The sequence below is a fragment of the Chrysochloris asiatica genome, unplaced genomic scaffold (assembly GCF_000296735.1).
Source record: "Chrysochloris asiatica unplaced genomic scaffold, ChrAsi1.0 scaffold00326, whole genome shotgun sequence".
NCBI classification, from domain to species: Eukaryota; Metazoa; Chordata; class Mammalia; order Afrosoricida; family Chrysochloridae; genus Chrysochloris; species Chrysochloris asiatica.
Genome location: NW_006408844.1, coordinates 2,594,951 through 2,612,778, shown reverse-complemented (window position 1 = coordinate 2,612,778; position 17,828 = coordinate 2,594,951). Strand labels below are relative to the sequence as shown.

The following is a 17,828-nucleotide window of genomic DNA, read 5'->3' as shown; positions in this document are numbered from 1 at the left end:
GGTTGTGCATACATCATCGTTTACCTCTGTCCCACTTAGTCCATGAGACCCTGCGTAATTGTTCGCCCATCAGCCTTGTTCTTCCATTCCCCTCCCCCTTCTTATGTATCGCCCCCGCCCCCCACACCCAAACTATCCTGTGTCTATTCCCTACCCCGTGCTCTATCTTCCCCTCCCTTCCTCCCTTCCTCTCATCCCATAATTTCTTCTTTTAACCAGTCACTTTTCAACAGGGTGTTGTTCAGTTTCCATGTATTCGACTTTATTTCCTTAGTCTTCTTGTTGTTGATTTCTAGTTTTATAGCACTGTGGTATGTAAAGATACTCTGTAGTATTTTGATGTTCGTAAATTTATGGAGGCTTGCTTTGTGACCTCACACGGTCAATTCTGGAGAATGTGCCCTGTGCACTGGATAAGAAAGTATATTGTGCTGTTGTTGGGTTGAATGCTCTGTACACGTCTATGAGGTCAAGAGAAGCTGATTGATTGTGTTGTTTAGTTCCTCTGTAACTTTATTGAGTTTCTTTCTGGTTGGTTATGTACCTTTTCAAAAGTGGCATATTGAAATCTCCCACTATAATTATAGATTTATTTATGTCTTTCTAGTAAGGTTTGCTTTATATATCTTGGTGCTTTTTCATTGGGAGTGTAGATATTAATTATGGTTATGTCATCTTGCTCAATTGATCCTTTGATCATGAGATAGTGTCTTTCTTTATCTCTTATGCTGGTTTTTGTCTTAAAGTTCCCTTTATTAGAGATTAGAATTGCCACTCCTGTTTGTTTAGTATTGCAGTTAGCTTGGTATATTTTTTTCCATCCTTTTGTAACTTTTAGTCTGTTTTTGTCTTTGTGTGTAAGGTGTGTCCCTTGCAGGCAGCACATTGAAGGGTCTTGTTTTCTTATTCAATCTGCCATTCTCTGTCTCTTCACTGGTGCATTCAATTCATTGAAATTCAATGTAATTATCAATAGATATGAATTAATTGATGCCATTATATTAATTTTTTGGTAGTACTGTTTGTTCTTTTGTTCTGCAGTGCTTCTTGTTCTGAGCTTGTGATTTTTGTGCTATTTCTAGTCGGTTTCTTCTTAGTTTTCATGTTTGCTTGCTCTGCTTGTTCATTTTCATGGTAAGTTATGAAATATTAACTTTCTTTGGGTTTACCTTACAGTCTATTAACTTTTCTCTCCATTTAGGAGAATCTATTGTATCGTGTAATCTACTTGACATCCTCACCACCTAGATCTGTGTTCCTATATTTATTCCTTCTTTGACATTGATATTATTTTGATCTTCAGTTGACCTGCCAGCTCTTTTGAGTTCATTGTAGTTTTGTTCTGTTCTGAACTCTGCCATCTGTTGAATGAGTTCCAGTTGGTGTTGCCATACCTGTCAATCTCTGGTTGTTGTCTATTCTTGTTGATTTTCAGTCCAAAGAACTCCCTTTAGGATGTTTTGAAGTGCTGGATTGCTTTTGACAAAATCTCTTAGATTCTGTTTATCCTGGAATGTTTTGATTGGAACATCATATCTGATTGATAGTTTTGCTGGATAGACAATTCTTGGTTGGCAGTTTTTTTCTTTTAGGGTTTTGTATATGTCTCCCCACTGCCTTCTTGCCTGCATGGTGTCTGCTGAGAAGTCAGAGCTTAATCTGACTTGCTTGCCTTTGTAGGTGACACTTCTCTTCTCTCTTGCCACTTTTAGTATTCTCTCCTTGTCTTTGATTTTGGAGAGCTTGATTATTATATGTCTTGGAGACTTTCTTTTGGGGTCTATCCTTCCTGGGGCATGTTTGGCTTCTTGAATGTTTATCGTCTCATCTTTCAAGATGTTAGGGAAATTTTCTTCCAGAGGCTCTTCAACTATCTCCTTTGTGGACTTCTCTGATTCTTCCTGTTCCTGAATGCCAATAATTCTTGAGTTGAGAGTTGTTCCTCTTCATGTTAGTCAGCATGAATCTTTGACTCTCTTCTGATTATTTTATCATTTTTTCTGTTTGCTCTTCTATCTTAGCAGGACTGTGAGATTTTTCTTCCAGCTTGCTAGTTCTGGCTTCCATCTCTTCTATTCTGCTCCTTCCCCTTTCAGTGTATTGTCCATTTCTTATATTTTATTATTAATTATCTGGACCTCTTTGTGAAGGTTTTGAATTGCTTCCAATACTGTATCAATTTTGTTTGATTGCTCTTGTAGTACTTTCCTGACTTATTCCTTGTTTTCCTCCACCCCTTTTTAGAACATATGAATTTGTTTCCATATCATTCTTCTGAATTCCTTCTCAGGCAAATCCAAAACCTGCTCTTCCTCTTCTGGAGAGCCTTTGTCTGTCTCAAGCTCATTTGCCTCAATTACTCTTTTTGGTTTTGGACATGTTGTGAGATCTTTTCTTGTTTTTTTTTTGTCATTTCCAGTAGTTATGTAGGCTTTTTAATGCTTAAATGGATGTTTGTTGTTATGTTATTAAGCTTACTGGGTGTCTCCTGGCTTCCCTTTTCGCATTTAATGCTTAGCAGCTGTTATTGGCTCTTGTCTCAGTTGTGGAATATATTTGGGTATGCTTATAGCTTTGCTATATGGCCACGATTGCTGTCTCTTCTTGAGTAACATAGGGAAAAAAAGCTTCCACCTCCAGGAAAAATGTGTGATCAAAACGACCAAGAGCAGAAGCAATATAAAAGTAGAGACAAAAACTACTGCTACTTTGAAACAAAAATAAAACTGTGGCCGACTGTCCAGTCACCTTGCTACACAGGCAGTGTGTGCGCACCATAGAAGCTTCCAGTAGTGGGTGGGGGTGTCTGCTCGCTCAGGCCCCTCCTCTAGTCACCACCGTAGAGGTGCGCAGATAGATACTGAGAAGTTAATGGGAGAAAGATTGTCTACTATTTTTGTCTCTGAAGGTCACTTAGCTATCTGCGTTTGCACAGTGTAATTCTCCAGATAGTTGCATCCTTTTATGTTGGGGTTTTACAGATTGTTCATAGTTTGTCTGTCAAGCCAGACCAGGTTTTTTCTTGCTGTATAGGCCCGAGTAAAGGGTCCCATACAAATTAACTTTAGGGCTGGGACCCATAGGCTGACGCCATAAACAGCCGCCAAGCTCTTGCTCTATGTGTCATGGGAAAACTATGGACTGTTCTGAACTTCTTTTTTGGGGGGGTACACACCCACCTGCCTAAAGGTATGAGGGTTGGGCATAGTAGGTGCGACAGGGAAGAGGAGGAAAAAATGTGTAGAATACCCAGCACCTCCTTTTGCAAATGTCACCACATAGCTTTTAGAGCTGTTTCCTTCTGCAGGTCTGGCTGTACTCCCACCCTCTGATCTCTGCCCAGGCGGGGTAGCCGCAGAAGGAGTCTTGTTGCAAGCTCTTCCTAATTCATAGTATTTTCCTTTATGTCGTGATTATTTTCACTTGCACATCTGAGACACTGATGCCCTGTATCTTATGCTAGATCCAGAGCTCTGGTGGTGTTCCGTGAGTGGAGCTTCTTTGGGTTTTCAATCCCTCCCCCACGGAGCCTTTCCTACCTGGGTGTTTCTACTGCCCACCAAAACCAGAAACCTCCCAGACTGTTTTTATATAGCATGTTGTTGTTGTTTATTGTTAAGTGCTGATTCACAGCAACCCTGTATGGGGTTTCTGAGGAGCAGCTAGTGAGTTTGAACTGCTGATATTGAGATTCAAATGACCTTGAGGTTCAGTGATTAGCCTACAGTGCCACACCAGCACTACTTTTACAGCATGCTATTGTTATTGTTAAATGCCATTGAGTCAGTTCTGACCCATAGGGACCCTATATAGGGTTTCCAAAGAGCAGCTGGTGAGCTTGAACTGTCAACCATGTGGTTCAAACAGTCTTTGCAGTACAGCACATTAATCCACAGTGTTAGTGCATTTTTTCTCAGATCTCAGATCATTTTGTGGGCTCAAAAATCTACCTATAATTTAAAAAAAATTGATATTTATCCAAAGAATATTGTTTATTCACAAAAGAAATTAAAACTGCAAATAAACATATAAAGGTCTTCAGAGTCCTGTGTGATGCTGCGGGTTAATGTGCTGGACTGCAAAGTTGGTTTGAACTGCAAGGTTGGTGGTTCAAGCTTTTCAGCCACTCCTTGGAAACCTTACACAAGGTCGCTGTGGGTCGGAAGTGACTCGACAGCACTTAACAACAACAACAACAACAATAAATGAAGAGATATTATATTTTCTTTCATATGAAAATAGTTATTAATATACATTGGCAATAGGGTAAAGAAACAGCTATGACAAACTTTACAATGTGTATATTCTTTGAGCAATTTAATACAATATTTATCCTAGAGAAATAACTAAACTCACATGCAAATATCCAAATAGAAGAATGTTTGTTCATTGCAATGCTGCTTATAATAGGGAAATCTTGGAAATACTCTAAATGCCCATCAACAAGAAAACTGTTAAGTATATTATATACAACAGAATGCAATGTAGACAACATTACATGTATGTTTGTTGTTTTCAGGTGCCCTTGAGTTGGTTCTGACCCATAGCTACACTGTATAGAGTTTCTGAAGAGTGGATGGTGAGCTTGAACCACCGACCTTGAAGTTCAAATTGACTTTACAGTCCATACCAGGTGGTGGTGTGCTGTGGAGTGGGTTCTGACTCATAGTGACCCTGCATAGGGTTTCCAAGGCTATATATCTTGACAGGAGCAACCAGCTTCACCTTTCTCCCACAGAATAGTTGATAATTTCTAACTGCTGATCTTGAGGTTAGCAGCCCAACTCACAACCACTACGCTAACGCTATCAGATGTGTGTATATATATATCCATAGTAGCATTATTCATAATAGCTAAACAGTAGAAACAAACCAAATGTCCACAAATTGATGAATGGATTAAAAAAAAATGTGATATATCCATGCAACAGAAAATTATTTGGTAATAAAAAAGAATGAAGTGCTGACACAAGCTCCACCTTGGATGATCACCTATTATACTGAAAGTATATTATATTAAAAGAATTATATTAAGTATATTTAAGTACAAAACTGTTTGAACTGCAAGGTCGGCAGTTCAAGCTCACCAGTTGCTCCTCGGAAACCCTATATAGGGTCGCTATGGGTCGGAACTGACTCGATGGCACTTTACTACAACAAGAAGTATATTACTTGATTGTGATATAATTCAATCAAGTCATAAAAGACCATACATCGTATAATTCCATTTATATGAAATGTACAGAACCTACAATATGCTGATGATACAATCTTGCTTGCTGAAAGTGAAGATGACTTAAAATACTTGCTGATGAAGATCAAAGACCACAGCCTTTGATATGGGCTGCACCTTAGTATAAAGAAAACAAAAATCCTCACCATTGGACCAGTAAACATCATCCATGTAAATGGAGAAAAGATGGAAGTTGTCAAAGACTTCATCTTTCCCGGATCAACCATCAACACTCATAGAAGCAGCAGCCAAGAAATCAAATGACATATTGCATTAGGCAAACCTGCTGCACAAGACCTTTCTAAAGTGTTGAAGAGCAAATAAGGAAGACAGTATAAGAATTGATGCATTGAGTCATGATGTTGGAGGAGAATATTAAAAGTATCATGGATTGCCAAATGAATAAACCAATCTGTGTTGGAAGAAGTACAGCCAGAATGCTCCTTGAAAGCCAGGATGGTCAGACTTCATTTCTCATACTTTGGATGTACTGTCAGGAGGGACCAGTCCTTGGAGAAGGATATCATGTTTGGTAAAGTGGAGGGTTGGAGAGAAAGAGGAGAACCCCCAACTAGATGGACTGGCACAGTGGTAGCAGCAATGGATTCAAATGTAGTAACAATTATGAGGTTGGCACAGGACCGGGCAGTATTTCATTCTGTTGTGCATAGGGTCACTATGAGTCAGTACCAATTCGATGGCATCTAACAACAACAAAAACAACAGAATATGCAAATCTATAGAGATAGAAAGTAGAAAGTTGGCTGCCTTGGGCTGTCAATTTGAGGGGAAATGTAAGTAATTATTGATAGGATGTTTCTATTTAGGGGCAATGAAAATGTTCTAAAAGGAACTGTAGCTTACACAACTCTGTAGCAAACTAGAAAACACTGACTTGTATACTTCAAATGATGGATTGTATAACATATAAGTTGTATCTCAAATAAAGTTTTTTTGTTGCTATTGTATTTTTATTTTTCCAAGATATAGGATTCTTTCAAAAAGAATTCCCACTCCATTACTTACAAATTTTATAGGCAGAGGGGAAAAAAAAATGCATTTTGACTATTTGAACATCCTTGGAATTTGTGTTTCTGATTCCAAGAATTAAGAAAATAAAATTACATTTTCTCTCAATGTGTCATCTACTGTATGCTGAAGAAATAAGACATGAATTTCAGCTGTGGGCGTAAGCTGGCAGTGGTCCCTTCTAAATAGCTGTGCACTGTAGGCCTCAGGAGTAGTCAAGTTTTAGAGAAAGACCATGTACTTGGCAGAAAAGGGGTTCCCAACTGTTGTGGAAGGCTAGGCTACTCTTTCTTTCCATGAAGTCTTAAAATAGTTTGAGAGGAAAGAGAGGTAGTATAGTACAAGGGAGAAAAGTCATGAAGTCTCCATGTTTTAATCACAGGTTTGCTATTTTACTTATATTCTCAGGGGTCTCATCTAGTAAAATACAGATAACTTCCGGTGCTGGCTCTACCTCATATGATTGTAATAAGGCCTTAAAAAAAAAAAAATAGGGCAATATGACCTTCAAAAACTTTGGTCTTAGATTCTGTTTGCTGTTTAATTGCTTTGCCACTCGGTATGTTAACATAGCAGAGGCTCAATTTCTTCTCTCTCAGACTGGGTTACAATACTTCATAGAGTTGAACATGAACTGAATATGAAATGAGATATGGATGTAAAAGCATACCAAAAGTCATTATATTCAATACAAACATAAATCATCACTATTATTTGTAAAGTCTTCCTCGGGAGAAAGATGAGGTTTTCTGCTCCCGTAAAGATTTACAGCCTTGAAAACCCTGTACAGGGTGGCTATGAGTCGAAACCAACTCCACGGCACATAACCACCACCACCACTCTCAAGGTATTTCTATTAAGCCCCTGAGTTTTCAAGAAAGGAGTGAAGTGGTGGGCTTGAGAAAAACCAAAAGCAACAGGAGAGAATCCATGGATAGCTGCTGACTTGTACAACATGACTGGAATCCAAGTTGGTAAACCTATTTTGTGTATTTCCACCTTTGAGGAGCTTACACGTGTGTGTTAGTTTATCAGACTAAGCAACTGAGGTGTTTCATAGTCACTCTAGTTGGTTCCATTCTGTACAAAGCAGTTCTCAAATGTTTTTGTCCGAAGATCCCACTACACTCTAAAGATTATTGAGAATCCCAAAGAGCTTTAGTTTATTTGGGTCATCTCTATCAATATTATCCATATTAGAAATTAAAATGGAGAAAATTTAAATATTAATCCATTTAAAAATGACAATGAAAAAATCTACTTGTCAGCAAAAATAATATTTTTAATGAAAAGCAAACATATTTTCCAAAAGGGAAATTCAGTGAGATGAGAGGCATTGTTTTACATTTTTGTAAGTCTCTTTAATGTCAGGCTTAATAGAAGACAGCTGGATTTTCATATTTGCTCCTGCATTCAATTTATTACCATATGTTATTTTGTAAGAAAGTTCAGGCTCACACAGATTTGTAGTTGGAAAAGGGAGAAGTATTTTAATAGCTTTTTCAGATAATTGGGACATTCTTCTTTGATACTACTCCCCAAACCAACAAGTAGTCATTTCTTAAAGGGTATAGCAATGCAGACTCTGCAGCCATATCAAGAACCTTTTCACACTATTACATTAAGATCATTTGCCTTTTTTACATTGTGAAGGGATCTTCTCCCATGCATCCTATGGTAAATATTGGTTCACTGAGCTAGACAGATTTTCAAATGTTAAGCCATTCCATTAAACAATATTTTAAAATTACATTTGCTAATATTACTACTGACCTCAACAAAATATATTTCTTAAGGACTGAGATGTCCATCTCTTGGTGGCAGACACAAGTTTTCCAAAATTCTAATTTTCATTACAAATCTTGGGTTTTATTAGCAGTTGATTTCCTTTGAGCTACAGCTCCGCTTTAGTAATTTCTGAGACAATGTATAGCAAATAACTGCATGCGAATAACCATAGATTGTGAGTCATCTTCTCTTGTACCTAAACCGGTGCAGAGCAGGCAGCAGATGCTCGACCAGTACTCATCAAATAAACTAATGAACACATTTAAGCGCCTCATTTAACTTTTCTGGATCTTAGTTTCTTTAGTTGTGTAGTGGGACTGTATCACTATTCATTTATCATCTTGTGAGAACTTACAACAGTTCTGGTATTGTGTTTGTTAACAGAAATATCATGATGAACAAAATAGTGACCATTTGTATACTCAAGGAACTTTCGGCCTAAAGATCCTTTTCTATCTGGGAATATAATTTTCTTTGATTCTGTGTACTGTACTTTCAGGGTAGACATGTATAGAACAATGGTGTATATGGAAGGGCACCTCTGCCAGCCTGTCAGATTATTGTGATACCACCCTGTGATGACAGATATCTAAAGCCATATGGTTTTCAAATTCATTTAACATTATCTGCCTTGTCTGCTTTGCAAAGTGATGGTGAGGCTCTACTAGGTATATATGTAGGTATTTACAAACTGTAAACCTCTTCCCAAAAGTAAGGCAATGTTTATTTCACTTCTATTTGTGCTCTAGGAACTGGGCACAAACTATTATGCTCCACAAAAATTTGTATATAATGTACTTATAAACTTATAGACCGTTATGGCAGGACCTGGTTTTTCAAATCAATGCTAATTATACTGCCCCTGAATTCTGACAGGCCCTTTCCCATAGTGGTACATGCTGACCAACGAGAAAGGCTATTTCTAGCCAAGGAGACTGGCACTTGACAAACATTAGTAAATGACATGGAAAACAAGGCTTTTTTCTTCGTTCCCTTTCTGTGCCCAAAGCAGCACACATGCACCTTTAGACAGCTCTGACAGCACGAGGGCAAGCAGGCCTTACCAATCCTCTCAGCTCTTCAAACAACACTTGAGGATTTCTACTTGAAGGCCTGTCTTTCTGAGCTTATGCTTTCAAAACTTGGGCTGGACTGATCCCAAATACTGAAGTAACAAATATTACTAAATTCTGTCATTTCCTCCACCAAAAAAGTGATTTTACTACTACTTCTGGTGGTGATGAAAGGTCCTATTGACTATTCAAGTCCTCAACCAAGTTATGGATGCAGTATTAAATGACTTCACTCCTTTTTCTTTGGCTCTTTAACACATGCCAGCGCTTTCATCCACCTCCACTAACGTGGTGTGTAAATGACTGAGGTGGGGCCATTTTACTTGTGTGATTTGTTCACATCTCCGGAGGTGGGGTATATATGTGACTGGCTGAGAAGACAAACTCCCTTTTGACAATATGTCTTAGTATATATGAATATAAAAGCAAACCTTCAAAACCTAGATGTATCTTATTGATATAATGCCTGGTTAACATCTTTAATAATTAAAGATTACAAGTCAGATATTTTTAAAAAGTGATGTTAGTGAGGTCAAAGACAAATTAAAACAATCCCTACAAAATACCAAGACACAGAACAGATAGCTTCAGTGAGGAAAACCAAAATGAGAAGTTTCTGTCTAAATGTTCAAAGGAAGCCTCCTGAATGAACTTCGACATTTGAGAAAATCCGTTTATAAGAAGTTAAAATCACCACTTGCAGACCTGTTGCTGTCAAGTCTTTTCCGATTCATAGAAACCTACTGGACCCAACTGCCTCCTAGGGTTTCCAAAACGGTGATCTCCGTGGAAGAAGATCACTACATCTTTCTCCTCTGGAGGGAGGGGTTGATCTCTCAGTTAGCAGCCAAGTAAGCACTGTGCCAGCAGGCAGAGCTTCGTAAAATCACCACAACAGTGATGAAACAACACCAGAGGCCAAGAGACTTGCTCCCTATGGATTCTGAGTGATTAGCTTATCAAGCACACACACACACACACACACAATTTCTCAACTTTCAAACAACTGCACATAGTTGAAGAGGCACAAAATTACAAGAAGTAATCCATCATTTGGGGGGTCTGGTATGGTACTATAGGATATGCACTGAACTGGTCACTGCAATGCTGGCAATTCAAACCTACCGGTTGTTCTTGGAAACCCTATACAGGGTTTTGTGAGTCAGAACAGACGTGAAGGCACACAACAACAACAACAACAATCCATTTGGCAAACTGGGGCATTGTTTCAGTTAAGAAATATAGGCCGAATAAAGTCAGTGGCTCCTTTTCTTTCAGTCTACTTAGGAAGTACTCCAACGTTGGAATCAAAACAGGAGTGACTGCTGGTAGAGAAGGCTGACTTTCCTAAGAGTTCCACTGCACACAGTCAGTCCTTGCCTGGTTTTGCTCTCAAAGCAGGCAAGGCTTTCTTAGCGCCGCTTGATACCATCCTTTGATATTCCTATTGGGCCTAGAGAGGTGTGGTTGAGTGCAAACATGTGCATGTGGTTTTGAAACTAGGAATTATGAGGAAATCCAGGCATTTTGGCCCCAGACTTAATCAGGAGCAGGTTTCATCTGAAATCATCCACAGTCTTCTGAATTTAGAGTCTATGTACCTAGAGGAAGACGCTGAACACAGGGTATGAGAAAAGCAGCTTTGAACTCAGATCAGAACTTCATTCTACTTTGTGATACTAATCTTACTGACATTCTGAATTTCAGTCTATGGAGCTCTAGTATTCGTCTTTGTTTTACAGTGGCTGCCCTCATAGGTGGCAGGCACTCTCTAATGCTCTTAGATTTCTTTCTTCCTTACTGAATTCTTAGTCTGGGTACGTCTTAACCAGTTCTGTATCACTACTGCCTTTTCTATGGTATGCCAAAGCTGGATCAGTAGACTGTGAGCTTATCGTTGCCAAGTGCTGTCAAATTGGTTCCGACTCACAGAAGCCCTGTAGAGGGCTTCCAAGGAGTGGCTGGTGAGCTTGAACTGCCAACCTTGCGTCCAGCACATTAACCCACACCAGGACTCCAGACTGTGAGTTAGGTAGCCTCAAAATGAAGAGTATTGTTTCTTAGGCTGAAATACTTGTCTGCCAAAGATGGAGGAAGGAAAGCCACAGTTGTGGGAAGAAGTGCACACACAGGGAAAAGACAAAGGCCAGAGACTATTAGCTAGCAAAGCTACCTGCCTGGAGTGAAGAACGAGTTGAAATAAAAATAGCTCTCAAGAGCGGTGTGATTGGGAGGGCCACGAGGCATCTCAGGAGGTTGTGAAGCAAATGACTAAGGACTAAAAACTAGAAATTTGACTATCAGAAAAATATGTGAATCTCAACAAAACTCAAGTTAAAAAATTTAAATTAAGATTACTGAGGTGAAGAAAGGCGAAGACGATACCATATAGAGGAATAATTATAGATTTATCAGACATGAATAAGGTAATTGTTCAGCAAGTCTTTGGATTCATATAGATACAGAACAATGAGGGCTAAACAAACAAACAAACAAAAAAACCACACCACAAATCCTACTGCTTCTGTAAAACTAGAAAGTCTATGATTACAGCTGATAATGTACTTAAAATAACAACAAAATAAGTACTAATCCATGTAATATTCCAAGGGGAGGATGTCCAAATAAAAACATAAGTACTGACACTGGTCTTCCTTTACAAGTAGAAAATTTATGGAATGTCTACTTCCTTAAAGTAGAGCCAAGCATGCTAAAGAAATGCTGCATATTTCTTTCAGGAAAACACAAACCCAGGCATCTGAAAGTCTTTCTATGATACGTCGTTGTTGTTGTCGTTAGGTGCCATCGAGTCAGCACCAACTCATAGCGACCTGATGCACAGCAGAATGAAACACTGCCCGATCCTGGGCCAACCTCACTACTGTTGGTCACTTCTATGATATGTGAAAACACATAATTTAAAAGTACCATATTAACTGGTACGATGTAGAAAGAACCACAAAAAATCCAGGAAGAGTTGTAAGGACTTTTGTACCCTGGATAATAAGGTGAGGGGACCATTAAAGACTTGCCAAAGGCACTAAGTTTTCACTCAGTAAACAACTCTGGAAGCAAAGTAAGTCCCTATGGGGTATTTAGATAAGTGAGAAAAATGTTGTTGCCAGTCAAGCTGCAGAGGGGCAAGATGTTATAAAACCCGACACATCCTACAACAGCATATGTTGTTGTTAAGTGCCTTCGAGTCAGTTCTGACTCACAGTGACCCTATGAGGCTTTGAAAATCTTTGTGGGAGCTGAAAGCCTCATCTTTCTCCTGCAATCTGGCTGGTGGGCTTGAATCGAGGAACTTGCAGTTCACAGAGCAGTGCTTATTGTCCACAATAGATAAGAGAATAAAATATCTTGGAATAAACCTAACTAAGGGCGTGAAGGCTTATACAATGAAAACCATAAAACACTGCCAAAAGAGGTTAAAGATGACTTAAATTAATGGAAAGATGTTCCATGTTTATGGATTGCAAGACAAAATGTCGTTCAAGATGTCAGTACTGCCCAAAGTGATCTCCAGATTAAATCTATAGTGATCAATACAATCCTGATCAAAATGTCAGCAGCCTTCTTTACAGAAACAGAAAAACCAATCCTCAATTTCATATGTAATGGTTGTTGTTAAGTGCCATTGAATTGGTTCCAACTCACAGTGACCCTGCAAAGGGTTTCTGAGGCTTTAAATTTTTGTTGGGGCAGAAAGCCTCATATTTTGCCCATGGAGCAGTTGGTGGGCTCAAACCACTGACCTTGTGGTTTATAGTCCAGTTCTTGTTGCATATGGAATGGTAAGAGGCCCCAAATAGCTAAACCAATATTGAATAAGTGAACAAAGACTCACATTTCCTGATTTAAAACATACTATAGCAACAACTTAAGGCACACAACCTGGTGTTGGACTCCTGGTGTGACGCTGCTAGAGGATAAGCACTGGACTGAAAACTGCAAGGTCGGTGGTTCGAACCTACCACTGCTCCTTGGAAACCCTACACAGTTCCTATGAGTTGGAACTGATTCCATGGCACATAACAAAATAAAACTAGAGAAATCAAAACTGCCTGATGCTAGTATAAGAACAGACACATAGACCAAAGGAATTGAGAACAGAATTTCATATTCTCATGGACTCTAGAAAGTCTGGGAGCCACGAGGGTGGGTAACCCCTGAAACGATTGCCCTTAGATAATCTTAAACCTTAAGCCAAAAATATCTCCTAGTATCTTCTTAAAACCAAACAGTTGTATTGCTTAAGTAAGTGAAAAAAGGTCTGCTTTGGGCATATGCTTTTGTCGGAACTATCTACATGGTATTGAGAACAGCACCAGAGAAAGATGAGATAGGAACCTCAGGGGGCAGTGAGTTTACGTTTTTGAGGAAGGAACAACCCAGAAAAGGAGGATAAGATTATTTGCACAATTCAAAGAAAGTAATCAATGTCATTAAATTGTACTTGTAGAAAATGTTGAATTGGTGTATGTTTTGCTGCATACTTGCTCAACAATAACAACACAATAAATAAAATTTAGCGAGGTAAAAAGTGAAAGCACACACTCAAATACAGTCTATTGACTAGTAACAACACAGAAAAGAGTTTGGCAGGAAGATTCACCCACTACTTCCCTGCAGTTATTATAGTTTATTATAGTGGCATAGAGTAAGAGGGTTAGCAATAAAGAAGTCTGTAGTGTCAATTCAACAGTTGAATAAAAGGGTAGATTGCAGTACCTAGCTACATGTTAAAAAGTTCTTAGTAATCTGAGGAAGTAAGTTGGATGTGGGAAGTAAGAATAAAGAACAGGTAACTTACCTGCGCTATATTTTTGTTCAGAAGATAGACACCATAATCAAATTGCAACTTCTCACTTCCTTTTGGATACAGGGGAAACCTAAGGAAAGTAAATAGAGATCAGAAGTTTTCTAAAATTACATAAAAACTGCCTCCAAATTGTTGGCAAGGATCAAAGTTTCTTTAGATAGAAAATAAACATCTGGAGAATTAGACTAAATTACTTCATTACAGTTAGTCACTGTAATCTATTAACATCTTTATAATATTAGTCAAATCAGAACAATGGCTGCTCTCTTTCAAAGGAACAACTGAATAGGTCATGCAACAGGGACTAACATATAAGAAAGTGAGCCCCTCTTCCTATTTACATTTCATGTGCCTGCCATGCTAAGATTAAAATCCTAGAAAATGTTTCCAATAACACCTTAGATCTGGCATCTCACCTTGTACTAAATGTGAAAGGAAGATTAAGGAGGACACATCAGATTTTAAAAGGAGTTCCAAAGGTTTCTGTTTCTATTCAGGTGGCCAGTCAAATCAACAGGATCAAGAAGAGCCAAAATCCATTCCTACTGGGGTGTTAGTTCCCCAAGGTCACATGTCCAGGCCACAGAACTCTGAAAAGACTTTTCCATTTAACCTGACTCACTGCAAGCAAGAAAGGCATGAAATCCATGCATCGTCATAAACATGAGCTATTTAAGGACAAAAAAATTCCCTCGCATTTTTCTTTCCTACCACCCATACAAATGAAGAAGAAATGGCTAGAGTACATCTCATATTCTAGTCCTTTTTCTCCCTGACCTGATTCTGAAGACCAAGCATACATTTGATCCTCTGAAACAGACTTCTCCATAAATGGATCAATCACAACTTGGAGACAGTCAAGAAAGCTTCAGCTACTTTACTATCAAGTATATGATTATTCTAAAATATAAAATAATCTTACTGAAATGACAATTGCTGTTAAGTGCTGTTGAGTCAGTTCCAATGCATAGTGATCCTATATAAAGTTTCTGAGGAGCGGATGGTGAGTTTGAACAGTCAACCCTGTGGTTCAAATCAACCTTGTGGTCCAGTGCTTATCCAAAGTGCCACACCAGGACTCCAAAACACAAATGCTAGGCTCGAACTGTCATCCTTGTGGTTATAGTTCAGTGCTTAGCCTACAGAGCCATACGTTAACTACTGAAACAAATGGTAACTGACAAGTATTGGATAGTCTTAATTTGCATTGCTTTTAATTGCCTAGGGGGAAGATGTATTCCGTAAAACTTGGAGAATATGGTTTTTCTAGGAAAAGTTAAAGAAAGGAAGTAGAATTTAATAGCTTTATATAAAATTCTCAAGGGGCTGGTTACATAGTATCCAAAAGGCAAATTTGTTGTGTGGTAGAATTACAGGCACTGGGGCATGAAGAAGGTCATGAACTATTTATTATCTACTAAAGGAAACCCTATACAGGGTGGCCAGGTGTCAGAACTTAACAACAAAGGAACACTAGGAGCTCTGGTGTGGCGCTGTAGGATAAGCCTTGGAATGCTAGCCACAAGGTTGACAGTTCAAACCCACTAACCACTCTTTGGAAACTCTATACAGGGTCGCTGTGAGTTGGAACGGACTCAACGGCACTTAAATACAACAAGGGAGCACCAAAGGAGCCCTTGGTGGCCCTGTATGTTAGGTGTGGAGCTGGCAATTTCAAGCCCACCAGCCACTCCATGGGAGAGAGCTGAGGCTGTCTGCTCCTGTAGAGATTTATAGTCTCGGAAACCTTGTACAGGGTTGATACGAGTTGGAATCAAGTCACTGGCAGTAGCTTTCCATTTGAAAGGAACACCAAATGCTTCAGACATACATCAGGAAGATACAGCTTTATATCTTCCAGCAAAAATACAATCTGGTAGAGTAAAAAACGAACTGGCACACATGGTTTAAGTTCAAATTGCGATGCATAAATATGACAGCAATGCCATTTCTGTCATTCTTATATCTTTACAGTTAGTTTGTTTGCAAGCTGTTGCTGTTAAGTGCCGTGTGAGTCAGTTCGGACTCATAGTGACCCTGAGATGGGTTTCCAAGGAGTGGCTGGTGTGTTTGAATTTCCAATCTGTAGTTAGCAATCCAGTGCTTGTCCTACACTGACACACCAGAACTACCCCAAATAGGTTTAAATGGTTCCAAGACACCCTACAAAAGCCTAATGTACTTTGCTTTTTCTGAATTTGCTTTGCTGTCATTTTTCTGTATTTCAACTACTACTTCATTGAGATATCTTAATACAAAGAGCCACAAGATGTGTCTATAATTACTTATAACAGAAATTGTATGAGCAAGCTGAACCAAAGATTCAAATAGGGCAATGCTAACACAGAGGAAATGTTTTTAAAAATTCACATTTTATGTTGCTTGCAAATTCTCAATGTGTCACTTCAAGTTGAACTGTATAAGAGCTTATAACTACTATACGTTTATCTAATTTTAGCACAGTATATGGATTTATAGATCTATTGGCAATCTAAAACAAATAGAGCCCACTTTAAAGGTTAAAACCTATACTTTCAAGACATAAGATACAAGTCAATTAATTTTATTTCAATATAGATGGAGGATCATGTTAGCAAACTGTAGCATATACAAATTTAGCCACTCAATCACAGTCAGAAAAATGTCCTTAACATCACAAAATAGGGCTTACTAAAGGAGTATTACATTAAATAATTGGAGGAAGAGCTGTAGAGTTCCTATTACTACTTTCTTGCTGTTGTTAGGTGCTGTTGCGTTGGTTCCGACTCACAGTGACGGTATATAGGGTTTCTGAGGCTGTAAATATTTTGCAGGACCAGATAGCCTCATCTTTTTCTTGTGGAATGACTGGTGGGCTCGAACTGCCAACCTTGTGGTTTTGTCTAGTGTTTATCTGACATAGCCACCACATTCTCTATTACATTTTTAGATACAAGCAATTAAAAAGCTGCTGTTGTTACGTACCATCAAGTTGGTTCCAACTCATAGCAACCCTGTATAGGGTTTCCAAGGAGTGGCTGGTGAGCTTGAACCGCCAACTTTTCAGTCCAGTGCATTAACCTGCAGCGCCACACCAGCCAGTATCAAATTAACTTCAAATATGCATTTATTTGGAAAATTTACGGACTCTACATAGTAGACATTAGTAAATTAAAAAGCAACGCACAGATAATAAGTGAAAATAATTTGTAGCTCTTTGCTGTTGTTGTTGTGAAGTGCTCTCATGTTGACCTCATGGTGGCGTGCTTATCCTACAGTTGTTGTTATGTGCTGTGGAGTCGATTCCAACTCATAGAGACCCTGTACAGGGTTTGTTGTTGTTGTTGTTAAGTGCCGTCGAGTCGGGTCCGACCCATAGCGACCCTGTACAGGGTTTACGAGACTGTAAATCTTTATGGGAGCAGAACGCCTCATCTTTCTCCCATGGAACAGCTGGTAGTTTCAAACTGATGACCCTGAGGTTAGCAGCCTGATCCGTAACCACCACGCTACCAGAGCTCCTTTTATCCTACAGCGCCACCCCAAAACTCCTTAGTACAAAGCAATTTCAGTGAGTAAGGAATTATGACACAACTATCAAAGAACCATATATAATCTGATCCCAGGTTATATTAAATCAGGAAACATGCTTGTTCCAACTGTTTTTGTATAGAGTCAGGCTATACCTAGAGACCTGCATTTACTTCTGGGAATCAGTGCTTTTTATAATATCAGATAAATAATTGTAATCTTGCATATAAGTTCTATTTATAGAGAACTTTTGTAATAATCTTATCTGATTAAAAACAGCATACACTGAAGTATAGAGCTCTGGTAGTAAAGTGATTACGAATCGGGCTGCAAACCTCAAGGTCTGCAGTTCGAAACAACTAGTTGTTCC

At 38.8% G+C, this 17,828-nt stretch overlaps 1 protein-coding gene across 1 annotated transcript in view; it reads right to left on the bottom strand.

Annotated features, from left to right (window-relative positions):
• The window catches only part of UVRAG (UV radiation resistance associated), a 354,636-nt gene that overhangs the window by 113,947 nt on the left and 222,861 nt on the right, over window positions 1–17,828 (bottom strand). Inside the window, exon 10 of the mRNA XM_006875426.1 lies at window positions 13,940–14,018. Coding sequence (XP_006875488.1) covers window positions 13,940–14,018 — 79 coding nt within the window. The remainder of the gene's footprint in view (window positions 1–13,939; window positions 14,019–17,828) is intronic.